The sequence below is a fragment of the Marmota marmota genome, unplaced genomic scaffold (assembly GCF_001458135.2).
Source record: "Marmota marmota marmota unplaced genomic scaffold, marMar, whole genome shotgun sequence".
Taxonomy (NCBI): Eukaryota; Metazoa; Chordata; class Mammalia; order Rodentia; family Sciuridae; genus Marmota; species Marmota marmota.
In genome coordinates this window covers 12,811,693-12,826,952 of record NW_026000206.1, presented here as the reverse complement: position 1 = coordinate 12,826,952, position 15,260 = coordinate 12,811,693, and the positions used below count along the sequence as shown (strand labels likewise).

General features: G+C 51.8%; 1 protein-coding gene across 1 annotated transcript in view; it reads left to right on the top strand.

The window, feature by feature from the left end:
• Cfap46 (cilia and flagella associated protein 46) overlaps positions 1–15,260 on the top strand; it is a 92,169-nt gene that overhangs the window by 39,948 nt on the left and 36,961 nt on the right. The window contains exons 29-34 of the mRNA XM_048791457.1: positions 1,010–1,066; positions 1,654–1,803; positions 10,692–10,840; positions 11,478–11,576; positions 12,852–12,981; positions 13,742–13,888. Coding sequence (XP_048647414.1) covers positions 1,010–1,066; positions 1,654–1,803; positions 10,692–10,840; positions 11,478–11,576; positions 12,852–12,981; positions 13,742–13,888 — 732 coding nt within the window. The remainder of the gene's footprint in view (positions 1–1,009; positions 1,067–1,653; positions 1,804–10,691; positions 10,841–11,477; positions 11,577–12,851; positions 12,982–13,741; positions 13,889–15,260) is intronic.

The following is a 15,260-nucleotide window of genomic DNA, read 5'->3' as shown; positions in this document are numbered from 1 at the left end:
CTGTCCCAGGCCCTGTGGGCAGTGTCCACCAGGACAGGCCAGTTTCCTGAGAACAAGTGACCCTAGAGCCCCCAGCAGGGTGGAGGAACAAGGGGGCCCCTCAGCTACAGGAAGGACTTTGGAGTCTACCTATCCCCAGCTCTCCAAGCCCAGCCTCCAGTGATGCCACCATCACCACACGTCTGCACTAAGGACCTATGGAGGGGAAAGGCCCCTCAAGGGCCAGCTGTGCCTTCCTTGCTGGCCACCCAAGTCCTATCTGGAATATGTGCCTCTGTCCCAGCAGCCCCTATCCATTGAGTGTCCTGGGGGAAGCCACCATTGCCCTGGCCCAGGCCTGGCCACCAGGAGGGAGATTCTGGGGGATGGCAAGATTTGTCCACAGGAAGCCTCAGTGTGAGGATGTCCGGCTGCACCTACAGTGGGGAAGTACCCCTGGGGGACACCCGTGTGCTCACAGGCCTGGGTCACATAGCCGTTGGGGGCCCAGCCCTCCCGGAGGCTCAGCTCTGCAGCGGCTCCCCAGCCTGACCCTAGCAGAGCAGCACCCTCAGAGCCAGGGCCCCTCCACCTGGTGCAGGGGGGTGGGCTCAGCCCTGCTTCTAATACTGCCAACCTGGACTTTGTCTTTCCACAGGTTTCTTTGTTGACAGCCGGAAAATCATTTCTAGAAAATAGAATTCTAGCAGCAGCCAGTTCGTATATGTCATTGTCTAAAAAAGAGAAGGAGAAAGGAAAAGAGAAGGGGAAGGAGAAGGAGGAGAAAGTCAAGGGGAAGGAGAAGGAGAAGGGGAAGGGGAAGGAGGAGAAGGAGAAGGAGAAGGGGAAGGAGAAGGAGGAGAAGGAGAAGGGGAAGGAGAAGGAGAAGGGGAAGGAGGAGAAGGAGAAGGAGAAGGGGAAGGAGAAGGAGGAGAAGGAGAAGGGGAAGGAGAAGGAGAAGGGGAAGGAGGAGAAAGTCAAGGAGAAGGAGAAGGAGAAGGGGAAGGAGGAGAAGGGGAAGGAGGAGAAGGAGAAGGTCAAGGAGAAGGGGAAGGAGGAGAAGGAGAAGATCAAGGACGGGAAGCAGGTGAGGGTGCCTTCTCTCTCAGACATGGCCTCCCCAGAGACAGAGGCAAGGCCCCACAGCCTCCCAGCCTCCCTGGTACTCCCAGTGGGGTCTGCAACCTCCTCTGTGTTGGACAATGGAGACAGTGACATGCTTCACCTAGGAAGCCGCTAGTGCACATGGGACATTTCATCTTAAAATATTGGCTCCTCCCTGGGTCAAAGCAGATCTGACACGTTGCATGTGGCTGGAAGTGCAGTAGGCTCCAGCCCGAAGGTGTGAGCTCATGCCCAGCCTGGCGGCCTGGGCTGCAGAGCCTGGGTGGCCCAGGCAGAACCTGTGCCGTGCGGGCCACAAGTGTCCCTGGTGTCACTGGGCAGTGAGGTCGGAAGCTGCCTTGTGCACGGAAAGTCAGATGTGGCTCCAGCAGACAAGCTGCAGAGGCGGAGGGCAGGCAGGCGCCGTGTGCCCCGGGCACCAGGGACGGCAGGTGTACGCCCCCCAGGGCTATGCAGAGGGTCACTGTCTGCCCTTGTCCTGGCGGGGCCCTAGAGGCGTCTGTTTTGAACTTCATTCTTTAAAGCAAATCCGCATTCTCTCCTTTCCAGTCTCAGGCCTCGGCTCCCAACAAGCAGCTCGAGGACTTGCCAGCCAGTGCAGAAGAGTGGGCTTTCTACTCCTGCCCTGAGGAGCTACTGGCCGTGTTCAAGCAGGACAAAAGTGACTTCACCGTGAACTCCACCACGATCCAAAAGCCGGTAGGCAGGTGTGAGGGCAGTGAGGACTTCGCCCAGGGCAGTCCACCTGCTGGCCAGACAGCACTCGTCCACCAGGATGCCCTCCTCCCACACCCCACCGGGGACACGTGCCCAGACACCAGACACAAACCAGCTGCCTCAACCACAGAGATCCCTGTCTGTAGGGGAAGTTCCTGCCTGCCTCCTCACCCAGCTCCACACCGTGGCCACACAGCCCCTCTCCCTGTCACGTCCCTCTTTAGGGACCCCAGGATTATGTCCTGGACACACCCTCCTCCTGGTCACACTCACAGCCCATCTTGGCCATGTGGTCTCCCAGGTCCTGGAGGAGGACCTTGTCTCTGGGCTGCAGTCCAGCCCACTTTGTCTGCCCAGCTTGGGGCTTCATAGGAACTGAGTCATGGACTCATCACCTTTGGACTGGCTTCTTTCTGGGTTCATCTGTACTGCTGATCACAGTGGCCACTCCCCTCTGCCACAGAGCATCTGCCACAGTGAGCAGACATGGTCTGCTGGCCCTCTCTCCTGCTGGTGGACACGGTAGAGGTTCCAGTCCACAGCTGGCACATCTGGGAACACTGTTACAGGGGCCTCGGAGCCCACGTGTCTGAAAGGCATTCCTGCCTTCCAGAAGGTCTCCATAGCCCGTGGGAGTCCTCAACAATGGACAGGTACTGGCTGCCAAGTGGCTTGGGGATGCCTGTGCCTTCCTCCAGCCCCACCCACCATAGCCAGAGCTCTGTGGCCAGGTCCCCCCTCCTGATACAATCCACGTGGTAGTGGTAGCGTCTGCACTGTGGGTAAGCAGGTGCTCTGGGAGCAGCAAGCTGGCCTACCTCAGGCGCTGGCCATTCACGTGCCCTCCTTTCACGTGTGCCACCTGGTGGTGAGCTCTGTGTACCCAGGGTGTGGGAAGAAGACTGGACGGGTCCTGGGAGGAAACCGTTGCCCATCCGTGAGCAGCAGGCTGCTCTGCCCGGGGCTTGCCTCCCGCCCTAGTGGGGTCTGTTCATGGAAAGGAAAACAAGTGGAGGAGCTGCAGGTATCCCCTTATGGAATTCGCAGAGGCCTCAGGTACCTCCCACCTCCACAGCACCCCATCTTGTGTGTCCCGACCTGCAGTGCCCCCGGCCTGGGCCTGTGCCAGCAGCAGGGCGGACAGGTGGGAGCCTCCAGCCCTCAGGCGCCCGTGAGCCTGGCCACTTCCCCTGGGCACCTTCTTCCAGACCTCAGCGCCTGCTGCTTTCTGCGCTCCACCAGCTCCCATACGCAGATTTTAAACACAGGTCACTCGGCGCTTAGTTCCAACCCACAGAACACAGCTGTCCACTTCCTAGGTCTGATTTTAAAGTGGTTGTGTGTGTTCATGAAGGAATCCTGGTTTTGCTGGGCCAGGAGAGTCCAGTGGGACGAAGGGGAGCAAAGCGTGGATTTCATGGCTGGACACAGGAGTGGGTGTGCCCCTGCGAGGTCTCTAGCTGCTCTCGGGTGCTGATGCTTACTGGTCATTGCACAGGACAGAAGGAGAAGGGAAGGGGGAAGATGGCGGCGAGGGGAGTGCATTACCCCCGTGTGCTGCTTCACTGTGTGGGAGTATGACAAGTCAGGACGGCTAAAGGATATCTTGTTAGGAATTTCCAGCAATAGTGGGGTGCTCCGGAACCTGGAGGAAGGATTTCCATCGCACGAGGATCGGCTACGGGGACTCAAACGCGAGAGGTTTGTCGCACGGAGGGTAACTGCTTATTCAGCAAACCGCCCCGCGGCGAAAGTCTGCAGTGTGCGCTGGGATAGAGACGCAGGGTTACAGCGCTGCAGTTTCTGCCAGCCGCGCAAGCACCGTACTCAGGGCTGAATTCTGGGTTCCAGACGGGGGAAGGAAGCGGTCCTTCTCGGTTGTACACACCGGTCAGTCCACAGAGGAGGCCAGCAGCCACCATCTTGGTAAACTGACGTCACGTCCCCTGTTTTCGACTGACCGCAACTCATTCAGCCATAGATCAGGTAATTCCAGGCTACAATTCGCCTGTGGCTTGCAAACAGATTGCTAGGGTTCTGCGCCTGGGTGCTTCTTAGAACCTGAGCCTATCGGAGCGAACGCCGAGCGCGGGGCGCCCGAGTTCCGGCTCCCGGAACCGCCCCGCGGAGGCTGCTTCATGAACCCTGCCCCTATCAGAGCATACAACAAGCACTAAGCAGCCGAACTCCGGCTCCCGGAACTGAGCCCGCGGGGACTGCTTCTTGGAGCTTACAGGAGTTCGGAGAGGCCGAGCTTACACCGAGTTCGGAGAGGCCGAGTTCCGGCTCCCGGAACTTCCCTGGGCCGGGGCTGGGAGCCCGCGGAAACTGCTTCTCGGTAGGGGTCCTGCCGAGGGCCGGACAGGACTCACCCGTTGCTTTGGTTGCCCGGCAAAGGGAACGAAAGGCTGACATTCGCATACGATATCAACATGGCAGAGATCTGATGTCAGCAGAAAGCGGCGGAGGAGAGAACTCCATCAATACCAGCGGTGACATAAGCAGTTGGTCTCCTGGTAGGGGGGGTGAGGCACAGTCACCTGAGCCTCCTCAATTTGTCGTTGAGCCAGAGGGGAGAAGCCGGGCCGCCGCCAGCGCCCGGAGCAGGCCCAGCGGCTCGCCAGCGTGGTGACCGCGTGACCCCAATTGGAGAGGGGGTGGGAGCGGAGCCGCCACTTGCACCCGCAAGGTGGGCAGACCCGCGACCCAGGGGTACATGGGCGTGGTAGGAGGGGCAGGGCAGAGCCGCCGTTCGCGCTTGCAAGGTAAACAGACCTGTGACAGCCGGGCGGGTCAGGCCCAGTGGCCTGCCAGTGTGGTACACATGTCACCCCAACTGGAGTAGGGGCAGAGCAGATCCTTCTCCCACGCCCGGATCAGGCCCTGCCGGTGGGGTGGTCACGTGACCCAAATTGGTGTGGGGGCGGAGCGGAACCGCCACTCGTGCCCGCAGGGTGAGCAGACCAGTGATCAAACTGCAGATCAAACCCAGGGGTCCGCAGGCGTGGTAGGAGGGGCAGGGCAGATCCGCTGCCCGCGCCTCCAAGGTAGGCAGACCTACAACAGACCGGCGGATCAGGCCCAGGAGCCTGCCGGCGTGGTACAAACACCACCCTAATTGGAGTAGTGACAGAACAGAGTCGCCGCCCGTGCCAGGAACAGGCCCAGCGTCCTGCAGGCGGGGTAGTCACGACACCCCATTTGGAATAGGGGCAGAGTAGAACCGCCGCCCGTGTCTGCAGGGTAGGCAAACCTGCAACCGACTGGCGGATCAGAACCGGTGGCCTGCCGGCGTGGTACACTCCTCACCCCAATTGGAGTAGGGGCAGAACAGAGCCGCCGCCAGTTCCCAGAACAGGCACAGCGACCTGCTGGCGTGGTAGCCACGACACCCCAATTGAAATAAGGAGACAGCAGAGCCGCCGCCCGCACCTGCAGGAAAGATACGCAAGCAGTATGAAAAGACAAGGAAAGAAAGGACCACAAGCAATGCAGGTCAACGCAACTTTAGAAGAGGTAACAGCTGCAGCAGATGGAATGTCAGATAAAGAATTCAGGATATACATGCTTCAGATGATCTGGAGTATCAAGGAAGACATTAAACAGCAAAATCAGACAATGAAAGATCACTTCGACAACGAATTACGCAAACAAATCCAGGAAGCAAAGGATCAACTATACAGGGAGATAGAGGTTATAAAAAACAAACAATCAGAAATCCTAGAAATGCAGGAAGCAATAAACCAACTTAAAAACTCAATGGAGAATACTACCAGCAGAGTAGAACACTTAGAAGATAGAACATCAGACAATGAAGACAAAGTATTTCAACTGGAAAAGAACATAGACAGCTCAGCAAGACTGTTAAGAAACCATGAGCAGAACATCCAAGAAATATGGGATAACATTAAGAGACCAAACTTAAGAGTCATTGGGATACAGGAAGGTACAGAGCTCCAAACCAAAGGAATGAGCAGTCTATTCAATGAAATAATACGAGAAAACTTCCCAGACTTGAAGAATGAGACAGAATCCCAAATCCTAGAAGCCTACAGGACGCCGAATGTGCAAAATCATAAGAGATCCACACCTAGACACATTATAATGAAGATGCCCAACATACAGAATAAGGAGAGAATTTTAAAAGCTACAAGAGAAAGGAAGCAGATTACATTTAGGGGTAAGCCAATCAGGATAACAGCTGATCTTTCAACACAGACTCTGAAAGCTAGAAGATCCTGGAATAACATATTTCAAACACTGAAAGAAAATGGGTTCCAACCAAGAATTGTGTATCCAGCGAAATTAAGCTTCAGGATGGAAGATGAAATTAAAACCTTCCACGATAAACAAAAGTTTAAAGAATTCGCAGCTAGAAAACCATCTCTTCAAAACATCCTCGCCAAAGCATTACAGGAAGAGGAAATGGAAAATAACAATGAAAACCAACAGTGGGAGGTAGGACAGTAAAGGGGGGGGAAATAATCAAAGAGGAAAACAAACCATGTTTAGTAACAGAAATAAACAAATATGGCTGGAAGAACAACCCATATCTCAATAATAACCCTAAATGTTAATGGCTTAAACTCACCAATTAAGAGACACAGGCTAGTAGAATGGATCACAAAACAAGACCCAACAATATGCTGCCTACAGGAGACGCATTTGATAGGAAAAGACATACATAGGCTGAAGGTGAAAGGTTGGGAAAAATCATATCACTCATATGGACTTCGGAAACAAGCAGGAGTGTCCATACTCATATCAAATAAAATAGATTTCAAGCCAAAGTTAATCAAAAGGGATAAAGAGGGACACTACATACTGCTTAAGGGAACCATACACCAACAAGACATAACAATCATAAATATTTATGCCCCAAACAATGGTGCAGCTATGTTCGTCAAACAAACTCTTCTCAAGTTCAAGAGTCTAATAGACCACCATACCATAATCATGGGAGACTTCAACACACCTCTCTCGCCACTGGACAGATCTTCCAAACAAAAGTTGAATAAGGAAACTATAGAACTCAATAACACTATTAATAACCTAGACCTAATTGACATATATAGAGTATACCACCCAACATCAAGCAGTTACACTTTTTTCTCAGCAGCACATGGATCCTTCTCAAAAATAGATCATATATTATGTCACAGGGCAACTCTTAGACAATATAAAGGAGTAGAGATAATACCATGCATCTTATCTGATCATAATGGAATGAAACTGAAAATCAACGATAAAAGAAGGAAGGAAAAAGCATACATCACTTGGAGAATGAACAATAGGTTACTGAATGATCAATGGGTTATAGAAGACATCAAGGAGGAAATTAAAAAATTCTTAGAGATAAATGAAAACACAGACACAACATATCGGAATCTATGGGACACATTGAAAGCAGTTCTAAGAGGAAAATTCATTGCTTGGAGTTCATTCCTTAAAAAAAGAAAAAACCAACAAATAAATGATCTCATACTTCATCTCAAAATCCTTGAAAAAGAAGAGCAAAACAACAGCAAAAGAAGTAGAAGGCAAGAAATAATTAAAATCAGAGCTGAAATTAATGAAATCGAAACAAAAGAAACAATTGAAAAAATTGACAAAACTAAAAGTTGGTTCTTTGAAAAAATAAACAAAATCGACAGACCCTTAGCGATGCTAGCGAAGAGAAGAAGAGAGAGAACTCAAATTACTAGCATACGGGATGAAAAAGGCAATATCACAACAGACACTTCAGAAATACAGAAGATAATCAAAAACTATTTTGAATCCTTATACTCCAATAAATTAGAAGATAGTGAAGGCATAGATAAATTTCTTAAGTCATATGATCTGCCCAGATTGAGTCAGGAGGATATAGACAACCTAAACAGACCAATATCAATTGAGGAAATAGAAGAAACCATCAAAAGACTACCAACTAAGAAAAGCCCAGGACCGGATGGGTATACAGCAGAGTTTTACAAAACCTTTAAAGAGGAACTAATACCAATACTTTTCAAGCTACTTCAGGAAATAGAAAAAGAGGGAGAACTTCCAAATTCATTCTACGAGGCCAACATCACCCTGATACCTAAACCAGACAAAGACACTTCAAAGAAAGAAAACTACAGACCAATATCTCTAATGAACCTAGATGCAAAAATCCTCAATAAAATTCTGGCGAATCGGATACAAAAACATATCAAAAAAATTGTACACCATGATCAAGTAGGATTCATCCCTGGGATGCAAGGCTGGTTCAATATACGGAAATCAATAAATGTTATTCACCACATCAATAGACTTAAAAATAAGAACCATATGATCATCTCGATAGATGCGGAAAAAGCATTCGACAAAGTACAGCATCCCTTTATGTTCAAAACTCTAGAAAAACTAGGGATAACAGGAACATACCTCAATATTGTAAAAGCAATCTATGCTAAGCCTCAGGCTAGCATCATTCTGAATGGAGAAAAACTGAAGGCATTCCCTCTAAAATCTGGAACAAGACAGGGATGCCCTCTCTCTCCACTTCTGTTCAACATAGTTCTCGAAACACTGGCCAGAGCAATTAGACAGACGAAAGAAATTAAAGGCATCAAAATAGGAAAAGAAGAACTTAAATTATCACTATTTGCAGATGATATGATTCTATACCTAGCAGACCCAAAAGGCTCTACAAAGAAACTATTAGAGCTAATAAATGAATTCAGCAAAGTGGCAGGATATAAAATCAACACGCATAAATCAAAGGCATTCCTGTATATCAGCGACAAATCCTCTGAAATGGAAATGAGGACAACCACTCCATTCACAATATCTTCAAAAAAAATAAAATACTTGGGAATCAACCTAACAAAAGAGGTGAAAGACTTATACAATGAAAACTACAGAACCCTAAAGAGAGAAATAGAAGAAGATCTTAGAAGATGGAAAAATATACCCTGTTCATGGATAGGCAGAACTAACATCATCAAAATGGCGATATTACCAAAAGTTCTCTATAGGTTTAATGCAATGCCAATCAAAATCCCAACGGCATTTCTTGTAGAAATAGAGAAAGCAATCATGAAATTCATATGGAAAAATAAAAGACCCAGAATAGCAAAAACAATGCTAAGCAGGAAGTGTGAATCAGGCGGTATAGCGATACCAGACTTCAAACTATACTACAGAGCAATAGTAACAAAAACAGCATGGTACTGGTACCAAAACAGGCGGGTGGACCAATGGTACAGAATAGAGGACACAGAAACCAATCCACAAAACTACAACTATCTTATATTTGATAAAGGGGCTAAAAGCATGCAATGGAGGAAGGATAGCATCTTCAACAAATGGTGCTGGGAAAACTGGAAATCCATATGCAACAAAATGAAACTGAATCCCTTTCTCTCGCCATGCACAAAAGTTAATTCAAAATGGATCAAGGAGCTTGATATCAAATCAGAGACACGCCGTCTGATAGAAGAAAAAGTTGGCTACGATCTACATACTGTGGGGTCGGGCTCCAAATTCCTCAATAGGACACCCATAGCACAAAAGTTAATAACTAGAATCAACAAATGGGACTTACTCAAACTAAAAAGTTTTTTCTCAGCAAAAGAAACAATAAGAGAGGTAAATAGGGAGCCTACACCCTGGGAACAAATCTTTACTCCTCACACTTCAGATAGAGCCCTAATATCCAGAGTATACAAAGAACTCAAAAAATTAGACAATAAGAGAACAAACAACCCAATCAACAAATGGGCCAAGGACCTGAACAGACACTTCTCAGAGGAGGACATACAGTCAATCAACAAGTACATGAAAAAATGCTCACCATCTCTAGCTGTCAGAGAAATGCAAATCAAAACCACCCTAAGATACCATCTCACTCCAGTAAGATTGGCAGCCATTATGAAGTCAAACAACAACAAGTGCTGGCGAGGATGTGGGGAAAAGGGTACACTTGTACATTGCTGGTGGGACTGCAAATTGGTGCAGCCAATTTGGAAAGCAGTATGGAGATTTCTTGGAAAGCTGGGAATGGAGCCACCATTTGACCCAGCTATTCCCCTTCTTGGTCTATTCCCTAAAGACCTAAAAAGAGCATGCTACAGGGACACTGCTACATCGATGTTCATAGCAGCACAATTCACAATAGCAAGACTGTGGAACCAACCTAGATGCCCTTCAATAGACGAATGGATAAAAAAAATGTGGCATTTATACACAATGGAGTATTACTCTGCATTAAAAAATGACAAAATCATAGAATTTACAGGGAAATGGATGGCATTAGAGCAGATTATGCTAAGTGAAGCTAGCCAATCCCTAAAAAACAAATGCCAAATGTCTTCTTTGATATAAGGAGAGTAACTAAGAACAGAGTAGGGACGAAGAGCAGGAGAAGAAGATTAACATTTAACAGGGATGAGAGGTGGGAGGGAAAGGGAGAGAGAAGGGAAATTGCATGGTAATGGAAGGAGACCCTCAGGGTTATACAGTGGAGGGGGTAGAGAGAGAGGAGGGGAGGGGAGGGGAGAGGTGGGGAGGGGGGAGGGTGGAGGATGGGAAAGGCAGCGGAGCACAACAGACACTAGGATGGCAATTTGTAAATCAATGGATGTGTAACTGATGTGATTCTGCAATCTGTGTATGGGGTGAAGGTGGGAGTTCATAACCCACTTGAATCAAAGTGTGGAATATGATATGTCAAGAAATTTGTAATGTTTTGAACAACCCACAATAAAAAAATTTAAAAAAAAATAAAAAATAAAAAGAAGGAGAAGGTAGGACCTGCTGACCCTGCGTGCCAGGCCCCTGCTCGGCCCCAGGAGGGAGGCTGCCACTGCTCCCCGCCTGTGACCGTGCTCGCTGTGTTTCTGCAGACGTACACTCTGTACTACCTGGACCTCCTGGTCAAGGCCCTGCAGAAGATGTCTCTGCATGAGCTCACCATCCCGCTCCTGCAGCTGGGCGTCCTCATCGCAGATGCAGTGGTGCAAAGCAAGAGCCTGGCAGACCTCTACCACCTTCGGTGGGTGCATCTGCCTTCTGTGCCTCCAGGGAAGCTGGCCACACTGAAGTGGCCAGGCTGAACACGTGCCCAAAGCAATGCAGAAACAATCTTTTGAAATGTGAATTCTAAGGCTGGGGTGTTTGTGTAAACAATGAATCCCGAGGTTTGTAATCTAGGCATGTCAAGACACTTGACGTAAAAATGGTGGAATGAGATTTCCACGTGATGCTAAGGAAGCGCACACTAGGGGTGGGGGGCCCTGTGCCCTCCAGGAGCAGGAGAGGGAGGACGGGACAGACATGGCGATGGGGTGGAGGCCTGGACGCTCTCTCCTCTCTGCCAAAGGCTGCAGTCACTTCCACTGGAGAGTGTTTTAAAGAGACAGCTTTCTGTCGCACCTCTGTGCCTGGCCTTCCTTCAGAAGGTGACAGTGGTGGAAAATGACACAGGGAAGATAATGTGTGAGCAAGTGACTGAGCTTTGACAGTTTTTCCCCTGGTAATTTTGCTTAGCTTTAAAAATTATTGAAAACATTATCAAAGCATCTGCATCTTCTCCATCCACCAGATCACAAGGTTCACTTAGCCCAAGGGCTGCCTGCCCCCACTGACTGCAGCCTGTGTAACTGTCTCTTCTCCCATCCGTCTGCCCCCAGGCTTGCCCGAGTGTGCTGGGACCTGAGGTTGACCGCAGCGGCTGCCCACCACGAGGCGGTGGTCGGGCAGACGTACATCAGTGACATGGAGCAGGCCAGGTGCGTGCGACTCCCATGCAGTGGGGCACTCACTCCTGGGGGCTTGTACAGCCAGGGCCAGAGCTCCCCTACAGAGAAGGGCCAGGCAGGGGACTTCAGGCAGCCATATGACCTGGAAGTCCTGGTGGGCAGCACCTACCGGGACAGCCGGGGGGGGTGTGCACGCAGAAGTCAGGTGGACGCTCGGGAGGGCCTGGGAAAGCACCAGCATGGGTGCCAGCCCTGTCACTCCAGGCTCTAGAGGTCTGCAGAGGTCAGCTGTCCCACAGCTGGACCCACCAGGATCCAGACATCCCTGGGGAGTCGCTCTTTTCCTGCGATGATACATGGTTCTGGTGATGTACCTCATCAGCATAAAACACACTTTCCCCATGATATAAAACTCACACTGTTTTCCTTGAGGGAATCATGCTGTCCGCACCTTTCACTCTGCAGCCCACGGTGACAAGTGTCCGTGTCCAACATCACTTTTGCATTCTCGAGCTACATGATCCGTTTGTCCCGGCCTGACTGGCCTCTGCGAGCTGCCAAGCCTCCAGAAATGTGGGGGTGTCCCAGGGCTGGTCCTGGCTCAGCATCTCACAGTCCCCTGCTGACTTTGAGGTCTCAGCTGCGGAAGCCCTAGGTGGGGCAGCCCCTCCCCTCTGCGGTGGGCTCACTGGCCAGCACCTGCTGTATATGATTTCATGCAGGACAAAGCGGGGGCTGTGGAACAGGGTGAGGTGTGCTCTGCTCAGTGATGCCAGAGGTGGGGGACCCCACTCTAGGCGCAGGTGGTCAGGAGACTCCTGGACGACTGGGAAGTGTCAAAGGTCCTGAAGGAAGGGACCTGTGTGGGCTGAGAGGTTGGGCAGGCCTGGGCTGAGCTCTTGAAGGCTAGTCCATTTTCTGAAGGACAGCTCTGGACATGCCATGCCGGGGGCTGGTAGTGAGTAGCAGGAGGCCGCCCAGGTGCTCCCTGTGGGTGCTGAGCCCCGGGGAGCGTAGTCTTTCTGCCCGGGGTGGCGGGAGATCTGCTTTGGGTGTGTAGAGACTGGGGTCTGCTATTAGACCTCTACATCAGGAGGTGTCGTTGTTTTGTGGAGAAAACAAGCCCAAGACACGAGTTTGGGGGCCAGACTGTGGCCAAATCCCAGGGACATTTTTAGTCTCTTTAAAAGTGTGGACTACAGCTTCTTGTGGCCGTTGCGATCACCTCTCGGGTACTGATGAAAGTGGCTGTTGCCGTGAAAGTGGTCACCGCACTTCACCTGCTACATGTTCATCTCCCAGCAGCTGCAGGAAGGAGATCGCATTGAGAAAGGAGAACAAGGAGCCCGTCCTGGAAGAAAGCCTGCCAGTGCTGACTGAGCCTGAGGCTCCAAGCCACCCAGAAGAGGTGAAGCCACTCATAGCCCAAGACAAGGTAACCAAGTGCGAAGCCCAGTGTGCTGGTGACCTGGCCGCTGTCCTGCCTATGGAGGGCACCAGAGAGCCAGAATTTAGTTAAGTGCTTACGGCGTGAACTCCTGTGGAAACCCAGAGACCTAATGGAACGTGATCCTCCCTGGAACCCTGCAGGTCCTCAGGGAAGACAAGGTTCATGTGCACCCAGGCCACCATGGAGCAAGTCTGCCAGGGGCCCCGGCAGCAAATGAGAGCAGGCAGGGAGAAGGGACTCCCCTGGAGCAGAGCACATCCTTGGGAAGCCCCTGCAGCCAGCTGGCCCCTCAAGGACCGCTGTCTGACTACCGGCTCCCCCCAGACCATCCGGCTCATCCCATAGCTTTGCCCAGGAGGGAAAGTCACATTCCCAAACAGCAGCTCTTGCGTCAAGAACCCTGGTTCCGAGGAATGCCAGGCTGGGGCACTCCTCAGAACCAGGGTCAGCACTTGAGGAGGGTGCCTGGGCCCTGGGGTACAGAGCCTCCCAGCCAGTGGTGGATTTGGGTGGGCTTGAGGGAGAAAGTAAGACGAGACAGAGGTCCAGGTGGCAGCACTTGTCAGAGAAACAGGCAGCGCCCAGAGACCTGGGCTCTGAGCACAGGGGGACCGCGAGCGCCCCAAGGGCCGGTGCTGGAGAAGCCCCACAGAGCATGGCCTTTGTGCACCTGTGGCTTCAACTGGCCTCTATGCCTCGTTGGCCAGGGTGTGTCAGTGGGGTTCAGTACTGTGGTGTCTTACAGATTCTGAAGATAAACGGAGAGACCGGGAGGGGTCTGGATGGAACGTCCTACCCCCAGCTGTGGCTGCTCAAGGCCGAGGCTCTGCTGGAAATGAACCTGTACCAGCCTGCACGGCTGCTCCTGTCAGAGGCTTACCTGGCTTTCCAGGTAAGGAGCCCCCAGCTGTGGCCATCTGAGGCAGCTCCCTCCACCTGCACAGGTGAGATGCTTCTGGCTGGGACGTAGGCCTGTCCCCTCTGAGGCTGGTTTTGTGTCTTTCTGTGGAGGAAGACCCACACCACGCCTCACGGGACCCCTTCTCTGGGGAAGGCTCTTTTCTGTCCCTTGCCTGTCTTCCTGCAACTTTCTTTAGTGCACTGATGGCAGTGTGTGAAAGTCCCTGTTTCTGGTCTCTCCTGTTTGTTCTGCTGCCCCTCTTGCTCTTCCCTGGGTTTCTGTGGCTACATAACTCTTCTTCACTTCTCAGGCTGTGCAGGGGGAGCCCTGGATGGTGTCTCCTGCCAGGGAGCATCTTTGTTCCAGAAGGCTGACTTCATTCAGGGCCGCTTGGCCCTGGCGGTTGTGGTCCAGTCTTGCCTTGCTTAATTGTGTCCTCACAGGGTCTGGGCTGCCCAGCTTCTGTGGCCTTGCTGGAGTCCCTAGGGGGCCCCTTGGAAGGGCTCCAATCAGTCTCCCAACAGGCTGCACAGCTCATCTCCCCAAGCTCAGGAACCCCGTGCTCCTCTCTACTGTGTGTGTGGAGACACCCTGCTTTGCTCCAAGCAGCCAGAAGTGGCCCTTGGGGCTCAACCCTGGCAGCCTCCTGCTCTGGATGCAATGGGTCTCTTCTGTGCTCCTGGTGCTGCTCCCACAGACAGCTGCCCTGTCCAAGTCAGGCTGGGGGAACCCACTGGTACTCCCCTGCAGCTGAGTGGGCCCACCTTCCACCTGACTGTAGGTTGGGATGAAGCCCCAGAAGCAGACCGCCTGTCACTTGTTTTGAAGAATTCCAGAAGAGAGTACTTAGATGTAATGACACCAAGAAAGCCTTGTCAGGCTCGGGTTCCATCTCATATAGTTAGGACAGATGTGTGGGGTGTCAGGAGGGGAGAGGTGTGTGGGGTGTCCGGAGGGGACAGGTGTGTGGGGTATCAGGAGGGGACAGGTGTGTGGGGTGTCAGGAAGGGACAGGTGTGTGGGGTGCCAGGAGGGAACAGCTTGTGGGGATGTCAGGCAGGGTAAAGGTTGTGGGGGTGTCGGGCAGGGGAACAGGTGTGTGGGTGTCAGGACAGATGTGTGGGGGTGTGAGGAAGGGGACAGGTATGTGGGGGTGTCAGGCAGGAGACAGGTGTGTGGGGGTGTGAGGCAGGGGACAGGTGAGGGGGTATCTGGCAGGGGATAGGTGGGGGTGTCAGACAGGGGACAGGTGGGGGGGTGTCTGGCAGGGAACAGGTAGGGGGTATCAGGCAGGGGACAGGTGGGGGGTGTCAGGCAGGGAACAAGTGGGGGGTGTCTGGCAGGGGACAGGTGGTAGGGGTGT